The sequence below is a fragment of the Tachysurus vachellii genome, chromosome 11 (genome assembly GCF_030014155.1).
Source record: "Tachysurus vachellii isolate PV-2020 chromosome 11, HZAU_Pvac_v1, whole genome shotgun sequence".
Lineage (NCBI taxonomy): Eukaryota > Metazoa > Chordata > Actinopteri > Siluriformes > Bagridae > Tachysurus > Tachysurus vachellii.
Window position 1 is genome coordinate 12,172,225 of NC_083470.1, and position 12,108 is coordinate 12,184,332.

At 37.0% G+C, this 12,108-nt stretch overlaps 1 protein-coding gene across 2 annotated transcripts in view; it reads left to right on the forward strand.

Annotated features, from left to right (window-relative positions):
- nol4la (nucleolar protein 4-like a) overlaps positions 1–7,873 on the forward strand; it is a 40,916-nt gene extending 33,043 nt beyond the window's left edge. For both annotated transcript variants that reach the window (XM_060881502.1, XM_060881504.1), the window contains 6 exons: positions 90–394; positions 652–837; positions 1,054–1,242; positions 1,637–1,756; positions 2,159–2,348; positions 2,447–7,873. In XM_060881502.1, coding sequence (XP_060737485.1) covers positions 90–394; positions 652–837; positions 1,054–1,242; positions 1,637–1,756; positions 2,159–2,348; positions 2,447–2,664 — 1,208 coding nt within the window. In that variant the 3' untranslated portion in view covers positions 2,665–7,873. The remainder of the gene's footprint in view (positions 1–89; positions 395–651; positions 838–1,053; positions 1,243–1,636; positions 1,757–2,158; positions 2,349–2,446) is intronic.
- The last annotated feature ends 4,235 nt before the right edge of the window (positions 7,874–12,108 follow it).

Genomic DNA, 12,108 nt, shown 5'->3' on the forward strand with positions numbered 1-12,108 from the left:
ATAGTGCATAGGTAAGGGGGGAACATTGCTAACATTTCTTACTTCCTTTCTCCTTCTGTTCCTCCTTTTGGTATCCTCTACCCTGACAGATGACTCCTCCTCTGAGAGTGCCAGCACTAATGGGCTCCCTTCCCTCGCACCTCCTAACACTGCTGCTGTGGTCACTGGGGGTGTTTCTGTGACAGATGGCATGATTCCATATGAAGAGGTGAATTGCAATGGAACCACAGCACCACTGGACTTCAGCACCACATCATCATCATCATCCTCTGAAGAAGGCCAGCAACCCCTCAACCTGAGTGATAGGCTGTTGCAGGGGGTTACTCCCCCACTTGCACCATACCCTGCTGACCCCAGCAGGAAATACACAATCAAAACAGAATATGGCAACAAGGTGAGAGAATAAACATTTCTCTTAAATTACAGAGTATTCATCATGTAGGCCACGCATTGTCTCTAAATGTCACCTTACCTGCTGTGGTGCATTGTGGGATTTCAAGAGTATGCTCTATATTCTCTACTTTGCTTTTAGTAGACATAGAAAACCAGCTAGATAGGACTAACATACATACACCTGATGTATTTCACTAAGAAATGTTTGCGCATATGAAGAAAAATAATTTATTGTGTGATTTATTTGTGTGACTAAAGTCTCCTCAGTACAGCTCAGGAAGCTACGACTCAGTAAAGACTGAAGTGAGCATGTGTGCTGAAGAGTTGAATACAGCTCGTACTCAGGTCATGGATGATGATGATGATGATCATGATGATCACGATGACAGTGACAAGATTAATGACACCGAAGGTCTAGACCCCGAGAGGCTCAAAGCTTTCAATGTGAGACTTTTTTTACATATATTTTTCAGCTTCTTCCTTTATGTATTACTCTTAGATTTCTTGTATTTTTACCATTTACACCTTTCAGTCAGTAGCACTTCAGTAGTCTTATTTTCCTTTCATTCTGACCTTTGTCAAATGTTTGAGCGATTTCTTTTCTGTCTTGTGTTTTTTCTAAACCACACAAAATTACTTATATTTCTTTCTCACCCCCAGATGTTTGTACGATTGTTTGTGGATGAGAATCTGGACCGGATGGTGCCCATCTCCAAGCAACCAAAAGAGAAGATCCAGGCCATCATTGAGTCCTGCAGCCGCCAATTTCCAGAGTTCCAGGAGCGAGCTCGTAAACGCATTCGCACCTACCTCAAATCCTGCAGACGCATGAAGAAAGGAGGCTTTGAGGTATACAGTTTAATTTATGCAGTAAATGTCTTATTAACTTGTTATTTAAAGATTGTGTAAGATTTGTAAGCTATTCGTAATGTTGAGGTTTCTCTTGTCTAAACATTTTCAGTGACTTGTATCTAATTTAAGAGCACAGCCTGGTAAATTTCAGCTTTATGTTAACCATCAAATTTTGACCAAATTTATAATGTACCCTTAATGAGAATGGTTTCACCAGTTCAATTAACATGCTCTTCGTGAGGTTTAGACCAATCATGAACATCTTTAAAGCTCACTCTTACTATCTAGTAACTGTGTAAGTAGTGGAACTGTGGAAGTTAAGAATATCTCTACACTTGCAGCATTCTTGGCATGTTGGCTTACATTTTACTTGCCTAATTCTTTTGCTCAGACACGGCCCACTCCACCACACCTCACCTCTGCCATGGCTGAAAACATCCTGGCAGCCGCCTGTGAGAGCGAGACACGTAATGCTGCCAAGAGAATGCGCCTTGACATATACCAGAATCACGTGAGTACATGTGCATTTGCGTGAGAGAGACAGGGAGATGGACACACATAGGTGGGAAAAGAAAGAAAAAATCTGATAAGGAATTTGTCAAGACTCACTAAAAAACAGAAGCATGCTGGCTGGAATAAAGGTGAAATTATAATGATCTTTCCCCTGTAATTCCTCACTTGAAAACCCACATACCTGTAACAGCTAATGCGGAGCATAGACAACCAAATTGTAACAAAAAACACTAAAAACATTAAGCAAATTAAGAAGATAAAGAAGAAAATGCTTTGAGATTGGGAATCAACTGGAACAATAAGCAGAAATACATTATTAAATAAATACAGAAAAGAAAAACTATTTATCAAAATGTATAGAATGTCTAACAATTCTCTTTTTCACTGCTGCCCTCTGTAGGACGAGTCAATTAATGCAGACAAACCCAACTCCAGAGACCCAGCCGCTGTGGCCCACTCAGGCTTCTCATTGGCTGCCTCAGCCTACTCACAGGACCAGCTTTACACCAATGGGGGGCTTACTTACAGTTTCCGTGGTTACGGAGCCCTAGGCAACAGCCTGCAAAACAGTGCAGCAGCGCAGAGCAATGGTTAGTGGCTATGTGCTTTAGATGCAAAGTATTTTTACCTGAAAGACATGTGCATCATCCTGTCTTTTGTATTTTTTCTCTCTCTCTCTCTCTCTTAGGTCCTACTGACTTGAGTATGAAGTCTGTGGGCTCCAGCTCCTCCTCCTCAAGCTCTAATAGTCACGGTCAGGGCGGTGGAGGTGGAGGAGCGTCGGCTCAGCTCAGCCCTCCTGAAGTCACGGCAGTGCGGCAGCTCATTGCCGGCTATCGTGAGTCCGCCGCCTTCCTGCTTCGCTCAGCTGACGAGCTTGAAAACCTCATTCTACAGCAGAACTGAAACTCCACACATGGTCAAACACAGACACACATACATGCATATGCTCTTACGTACAAGACATACACTCACAAAACACATCAGATGTGCACAGATAGCAGCATACATCAATTGGGACATGCACACAGCACATTAAAACGTATATGTAGCTACATGGCCACAAGCAGATGCACAAATGTACTACAAATACACACACACACACACACACGCACAGAGTCCCCTTTCTTGATAGAGCTACCTATTGCATTCTTCATAATAGCCTTATTGTCATCATAGTGTCTTCTTTGCCCTATTCCCTTTGCCCTCATTTAGATTTGTAACAGGGCACAACTCTGTACAAGGCTTTGATAACCTACTGTTCTCTTAATGCCAAAGGCCATGATCTGAGAAGGCCTGATCTGCTAGACTGTGCAGTTACATGACCAACACAGGATTTACATTAAAATGATGTCACTGTACAGAGCACAATCTATGATAAAAAGCCATCCGATGGCTGACTAGTGACACTGCAGCACTTGTGGGAAATAGAGTTATGTGATTCTACACAATCAGCTTGGTATGACCCAGTATTGCGAGTGTGACTAAAGCAAACGAATTATGTCATTTCCTAGGCATCATTTTTAGATCATAATTATCCAACAGTCACTGACCATTATTTTCACAGCTGGAGTGTTTATAGGGTGTGGGATACTTTGCAGCCATATTGAGAGTTGCAGCATAGGTGTGCAGTTGATGCATTAATGTGTGGAATTTTATTTAATTTAAGGAAAATTAAAGGAATAAGGAATTAGAATAAGAACCAGCCATACCAAAACATAGAGTAAAAACCATCTCAGTCTGGTTTTGACAGCCAGAGTACAAAACGTCTGCATTTTTGGGCCCTAGTTAGATTCTTAAAACTTTAAACCAGGGGTGCATTTTGGGTAACAAGCTACATTACACTCCATTTCAGGTGGGCCAAAACAAAAACAGTTCAATAGACCAATAACTAATCAAGAAGTCCTCTTAAATGTGGTCATCTGTCTGCAATTATTTAAAAGTTGCACATGGATTGAACATGGGTCACATACGGAACAGATGAACACTAATTCATTACTGAAAAAAAAAAATCCAGATGTTTACTTTAACATACAGTTTCTTACATTACTATTTGCCTCTCTTTCACATTCTGTAGTGGAGAATTCCCTATAATCACTTTTTAAAATATTTACTTGTTTTGTCCCCATTTAATCATCTACCAGTTTCCACCTGCCAGTCAGCTCTCCTTATCATACAACAGAGACATGTAAAGACAGCCAACTGCTTCTTTTCAAACCTCTGCTACTCACAATGAATAGGATTCGTACTCGCAACCTCCTGAATATCATTGTCCCCTAGTGTAATATCAAGGACTCGCTCTTTGTTTCTTATTTCAATTCAATTATTTTCCAGAAGACGATTTTATTTTAACATGGATTCTAAATTTTATATATTTAATAATATATATTTATTATATATTTTATAATATATAAAATTTAGAATATATGGCACCCTTGCTTTAAAATGTTTTAAAATCTTGGCCTAAAATTATGTGAAGCTGCCATAGAGACTAACCTTTAGTATATACTATGACCATTGAAGAAGAAGAAGGAGAAGGGAGATATCTAATATTTGTTTAATGCTACCGAGGTTGGGAATATGGTGCAATGTATATGATAATATTTTTAGTGTGTTGTCTGAAAATTTAACATGGACACACTTTTTATGACATAGTTACATTCTTTACATACATTTATTCTTTTCTCAAATATAAAAACATACAAACAAAAATTCTATTTAATAATTTGATTTATGTTGACTGCTACAGATGTTTCAATTCTGTCAAATGGGTATGTCAGACTGTCGGACATTATGCAAATGAAGCTGTGCTGAGATACTTAAAACCCCACTCTTAACCCCTTCTCCACACCCCATTGCCTTTGCAACCCTTTATCCTCAGCACTGCAATGACTTCTGGGAAACACGCTCACAGAGAAAAAAAAACACCCAAAAAAATTTATATATATATATATATATATATATATATATATATATATATATATATATATATATATATATATATATATATGAAGGACTGCAATTCCCATGCTGCATTGCAAACAATTTTTTTTACGTTGTGAATGCTGCTCTTGTTTTCTAACCTCATGACTAAGTCACTTTCATACCGCACGGGGACCAATCAGAATCATCAGAGGGACTTGTTTATGTACATATGCATACGTGTTTAAGCGAAGGGACCTAATTATCAGTGAAACTAGGCCAAAGCTTAAAAAAACCTCCATACTAATTATGTCAAAATTTGTGATGTCAGTCTTACCAGATAATGGTTTCTGATTGGCAGAACACTTACATCTCCTATTGCTGTCATGGAAATTCAGCTGAATGATGTAGTGCACAGAGCTATTTTATACTGCACACAATGACTCTGAGCTCCCTTTTGCTTGTCTCACGCCCCTATGTTAATTTCAATCGTCACCAAATTCAGGCCTCGCAAAAAAAAAGACACTGTTAAAAAAAAAAGCAAAAGACAATCCTGGAGAAGTTGATTTAAACAGTGTAAGCTTGTGTGAGCTGTGTGTCTCCAGCCTTCATGTGATATAGCAACCTTTCAAGTGTTGTAGCCATAACCACAAAATTACAAGGAACCAGAAAACAATTCCTACTGGGGGTGTTGGGTTAAAGGGAGCAATGCATTTCCACTAGATAACTGTACCCACTTTCTTTAATCTAATATTTATGTGTATTTTTTCTTCTTTTATATTATTGTCATTAATTTATAAGTCTGTAAGGTTTATAAAGTTCTTTATGTATGCCTCTTAAGGGAACGTTCTTCTTGTATAGAAACAAAAGCAAACTATAGCCAATTCTTAGTATAACAGGAAACTCAAATACACCGGTGAATAATCTGATATTTGTAGGCTGGACAGGAATCATCATTTGGGTTCACATCAGATTGCATCTTAATATAAATTAAATTAACCTGAAATGTTGTAGCACTTTAAGGCTGGTTAATTTAGTAAATGTCTTAAATCTGGAATCATAAGAAATGATAACATTGAAAAACAGTGTACTATACTTGGGCCCTAGGTTTAGAGTTTTTTATTTATTTATTAATTTGATGAACATTTGTTTAACAATTTTTTTTAAAGATGCACTTGTTTTGGTGAGACCTGCATCCAAACAGGAAATGGACTCTTGGAGAAAATGGAGTCTGTTGTCAGATACTGTGAGTAACAGTTTGGTGAGGAGAATCTGTGTGATTTCCCATGAGTACTTAGGAGTAGTTAGGAGGAGTGTAAGTTAGTGTAGTTTAAACACATATCAGTACTGGTATGTCCTCTTGCTCTACATTCAATTTTTATTTTGGTTTGATTTCTTTAGTCGGGTTTCATGTATTTATGTTCATATTTGTTTGAGAACAAGGTCTGGGAGCTGTGTAACGCTTCACAAGGAAAAAATGCAAGATACACATATAAACACAAACATGCTAAAAAACACATTGGAAAATAAACATTTGGAGGTAAAAGAAAAAAAGAAAGAAAGAAATGCTATGACTTATTTTTTTATAAGTGCAGCAAAGATCTGCAATCACAATGTGGTAACAACCATTGCCTGTGTTCTTTTCATTTGTGGTGCTTTGTAAGATTATTGTTATTGTTATTACTATGATTATTGTATTTGATTTGTTTCTACTCCTGTACCTGCCTGGAAACTGGAGGCTGAAGCCTGGTTTCTCTTTGTATACCAATGTGAAGCTTTGTATTATTTCTTTCTGGTTCTGACTCAGTGGAAGTGTGTGATGTTTACATGTACAGAGGATTAGATTCTTTTTGTTGTTGGTTTCTTTTTTCTTTCTTGTTTCTTTTTTTTGAAGACCCACATATCCAGCCTCAGTTTTTGACTTCAATTTGTTTCCTTAATCTTGTGCATGGAGGGGCATTGTTATGTTTGGAAAGTTATAGAGACTTGGTTAAACCACTGTTAAGGTCCTTGCACACTTATAATACATAAAGTGAATATTTGTGACTGTCATTTGTCCACAGTGGTTCATGTGGGTGTCCCTGAACATGAGAAAACTCTCATTGTGCTTTTATTCCTCAGACATGAGTTTAGTACAACTGTTATAGAAGCCTGTTTTCATTTGCAGGTGTGTGTTACCTCTCTGTTAAACACTGTTCAGTTTTTGCACTTGAGAAGTGTGTTACTTCCTCAGCATTAGTTCAGAATGAATCAGGGTTGGGATCCATGTGCAAGGGCCTTGAGAGGCAACATTTCAGTCATTGATTGTGGATGAAGGTGCTGGATCAGAAAAAAAAGCAGAGAGAGAGAGAGAGCTTCTTATCAGCTCAAAGTGCAACACCAGTTGTCCTTCCCCATAATACAACACAATGGACCTGATGGTTAATGAGCTTCAAATGATTTTTATTACTACTTTTACAAAAACTTGAAACAAATATATTACAAGTCAAGCCAGTGATCTAAGGGAAAGCGTAGCCTCCCTCAAACTGGTCCAGTTAACTAAAGATTTCCAATGTGATTAAGGCCTACTATCTTTGAATTTGCACTTTGACCTTTTGTAGAAGCTTCTCAGTGATTTTAAAAGCCATTCCCCTCATGTTGTTTGCCCATATGGGAAACATAGGAACCTCAGGAACTGTTGAATCTCTGAGTTTGTTTTTTTAATCCAGGCCAATATGTCCTGACTGACAAGTCCTCATGCTCTCTCTCAGCTACCACATCATTTATATCAAATTTGCTATATATCCTTTTTATATTTATTATTGTGATTTAAAAGTGAATCTTCTTTTCAGTACATGTGGCTGAATATTTGAATTCTTTAGAAGTGTTGATAAATATAAATATATATCTGAATATATGTGAAGCAACTAAAAGATGGAAAACATGGCAGGTAATTCCATTTATGTTTGTTTCATGCAAAAAAAAAAAAAGAAGAGGAAGAAAAAAAGACTCAGGTGGGAGAGTTTCCCACCTTTTACATATCACTTTGATGAAAGACTCATTATTGTCTGAAAAAGACTTTTTACATTTTCAATGTGGTGTCGATGTTACAGTCTGAAAAACTGTCGGGTTTTCCACTTGCTGCAAAGTTGCTAGTTCCTTTCCTCCAGAGGTGTGTGTCACTGAGTTGCTGAATAAAACAGTGAGCTCCAAAGTGGTCTAGACTATTATTTATACACATATGCATTATTAATCCACAGTAATGTTTTAGATATATTATCATATCTAAAACATCTATGACAATAATGATTGAAGGTCATCACACAAATGACATATTGAATGGAAAAATAAAAATGAAAGACATCACATTGTCTTATATAGAGGTCATATTTCCCCTTATTTTTCATACAAGATTTCTCTATATTAGCATATTTAAGAAATCAATTTGTAAAACCAGCACCACAGTTTACTAAAACTTTAACATTTTGGCTGGTATCAAAGGATCCATGCAGTTCCCTACATTTTAAATCAGCACTTTCAAATATTAACCACAATAAAATAGCTAAAAACTAATAAATAGTTGCAAGACACAAGCCATCCACACCCTAATTTATTCCACAATACAGGAAGTAAATGTTTGGCTGAATGACAAGCTTTCCTCTGTAGTTAGAAACATTTCTATAAGGTTAAATAGTGGTGAGTGGGACAAGGAATAGGGACAGATAGCTGTGTCTGCACCTGTTCGAACTCAATTAAGTTGAAATGGCAAGAGAATTATCAATTAGTAACACGTGTTAAATCAATTTGACATTTTTTTTCAAGTATTAAGTAGGCTATGCCATTCCCCAGTGATGCACGATGCTCAATCTATGTTATTCACTAGTCAAAGTTTGACTTTAGCTGATGGGAATGTGTAATGTTCTCTTTTTTGGTTGGTATTTTTGGATACTAAATCGCTCTGAGACCCAGAAATTGCTTTTGGCACCAGGTAATGGGGTCGCAGTGTTCCTGGGTGTTTGCTGGTGATGGATCTACTGGTCATCTCACTACAAAGCAAACTAATATGGCCAATGCATGTCATCTTTGAAAAACAATTCTACAATCACTTTTTACTTATAACTTTAAAGTGTTTTCTGTTGGTGCTTATCTAAATATTTCTGTATGTATTAATCTTGTAAAAAAAGTAACTTTCCATAAAATATAGCACAATTACAAAGTCACAAATTTCCTAAAGCAATATACTAATGAGTTTACACAGATTAGATTCAATTCATAGGCTGTTTAGTCAGGTTAGTAAGTAAGTTTGGTTATTGAAAATGATAAGAGGTTATTGGTTATTGAAAAAGATAAGAAAATAATAAGGGGATATTGTGTGCATGTGTAGGTTCAAGCCAATGTGTAGGCTATCAAGACATACATGCTTAGTTTTAGAGATTTTATAATTATCTAAATATCCTCAGTTCTGCCAAGCATCTGTGTTTGTCTGTATATATTTTGTTATATAGCAAAACAATTAACTAAATAACAAGTGCATGCTACATTATAGTTATATAACTAATACTTTTACCTACTATTAATGCAGACACTCATGTGCTACAACTACCATACAGATACACCAGAGAGCAGCAGTGTGACAAAGGATACAAGAAGACAAGACTTTGGATTTACCAAAACAACAAACAAAAGACACCAGCAGCTACTGTATGTCTGCAGACGAACCTTTATCTTCATTGACTTTAGTTAGATAAACTAACAAGTTTACCCAGTTGTGGATTCGGTTACTGACCACTACAGAAGCCTCAAAGCCTCAGTCTGACCAGCCCTGATATGTCTATGTTTGAGATGTCATGATGTTAATGTTATGGTTATTAATGTTTAATAAATGGCCGGTGGTTATGAGACTTTGAGATGTATCCCAAGTATCATACAGAGAACCTGTGCATCCAGGTAGGACAATCAAAGAGCTCACTGTCCAATAAAGGCTGAGATATATTTTCTATGAAAACCCATTTTCACACACTCTCAAAAACCCCTAGAGGAGCAGAAATTGTGTATATGATGTTTGTTGCCCAATAGGCATTACTCTTTTCTACCATTTAAGCACTTTGAATCTGCCACAGAAGACCATAGCAGCTGTGCTTCTCATGGAGTTTTACGGGTGGCATTAAATTTTTTAACATGCAGGCATTGAGCTATTTGAATAACTGATTCTAAATTACTGAATGAAATATTTCAATAAAATTTTAGAGGCTTCTCAAGTCTTAAGTCTTAATGTAATCACCTCAGTTAGGCGTTTGTTTCTTATATGCTACTAGAGGCAATGTAAAGCTTTAGAAAATATTGTGGACTGCAGGTTGTGGCACATGAACTAACTGTGAGAGGAGCATGACAAGAGATAATTTTTTGGACCCAGACCTTGTGTATGTCCACGAAATTATGCAAAGTATACACTTAACCTATTACAATATAGTGTGTTAATCAAAAACAGATTCAAGACTCAGGAAATACTCCTACTGTAAATGTAAAAATCCACTTCACATAGCCCCTAGCAGCTGTTTTGTGAATGGTGTGCACCTACTCAGCTTCCTTTAAGGGACTGCTTCACAATAGTCCATTTACACTTACACTGATGGCATTTTTCCTTTTCCAGAGTGACTTACAAAAGTGTTTTGAAGTCTCTATCAATCAAAATTCTGATACTGATCTTGGAATAAAAGTACTGTTGGTCTACAAAACCCTGGCGAGAAGAGATATAGTATGAAAACACAAAAGATAACACAAGAAAGTCTTATTGAAGTCTACTCTAAAGAGTTATTTAAGCAGCCTTTGCAGTGTACAACACAGCCATGAAAGGCATCTCTCTGGGGGCTCATTGGCTTGGCATGGCACCTCTATTTGCCACAGATCCTTAAGCGCCCACCATGGGATCTGCCTTTTGTGCATCAGACCCCTGAGGCCAAGGTCAGAGCTCCCTTTTGTGCTTTAGTCACTTATTTGCATTTAAACTGACAAACTGAAGAGTGTCTCTGAAAAACTGCCTTTTTTTCTAGCAATCACTGAAAAAAGAGATGGCAATGCTCTCATGCTCAGTTTGCCCTGCATGTGTTGGTAGACTAAAGAGTGGCCTTGCAGTTGAATCAAGTATGGCCCATGGTCATAACACCTAACATTGTAAATCAGAAGGTTGACTTGGCAGCCTTTAGTAGATGAAATAGTTCATTGTCACTTTAAACTAGCATTAACCTTGGGAGACATTTTCAGTGAATGTTAGATTTATGACAGTAACATTTATCACAATTCCTGCTTCAAATATCACTACGTGAGTCTGTTGGAAAGTTTTGCCATGCACATGCACATGCACATAAATGTGAATGTGTGGGCATGAGCCTCACCTAGAATAACTAGCAATCTGTGACCTTATATCTGTAGAATGGTTTTGCTGCTCTCTAACTGTATTGAATGTAGTAACTGTACAGTAAGCTGTGTGAGTGACTGATAACAAGGTAACACAACTGTTAGTGAGAGAAAATGTCCAGCACTTCATGGAAAAAATCTGTATCAGCAAAAGTTCCATTTCACTTAAACTCAACCCAAGTTTATTAGGAACGCCTGTTATGCAAATGCAAAACTCAAAAACAAATATCTTAAGCTATCATGTGCACAAGCTCACCAGACTGGGCAGTTGAAGATTAGGGGGCAGAGAGATTACCTCGTCTTTTTCCAGGCTGTAAAGAGTATATTTGTGTTAGTATAAACTTCCAGTCAGCTCAGACCAGTCTGGTCATTCTCCTCCGATCTCTCTCATCAACAAAATATCACAGGTTGATTTTTTCCTGTTAAACAGAAGCTCTTGACCTGTATCTTCAGGATTTTATTAATTGTTTTGCTACCACATTATTGGCTAATAAGTGTACAGGTGTTCATAATACAATTTGCAGTGTGTGTATATGTCCATATACTAATATTAGTTTTGGTATCTCACTTTATTATACACGTTATGCAGAAGATTCTAAACATAAATACAGATAGCACAGCCTACTTGTTAGATATCTTCACTGCATAGCATTGCCTTTGGTTGTAATAATAATGAATTAGCGAGCACAACCAAAAAGTTGTCTTAGAGCAGAAAAGTATATTGTGTAAACTAAGCTTTAAATAATATGGTGTTAAATAAGAGAATAATCAATGCAAAGTCATAATCTGTTTTGTTCTGTTTCTATGCAAGTCAGGCTAAGAATCTCAGTTGCAAAGAATCCAAAAGTTATCATGACAGTAACTTTATATATCTCTATTATCCATGTACCTACTTATTTATAGTTTCATGTTTCTATGTTTATGTCACATAGCCATCACCTCGGGTTAGGGTTAACCCTAATCAAATTCATTTCTGATGCTGTCTCAGATGTTGTAAATGTCTACACAGTGTTGTCTTCTTTAATCTTAGGGTTA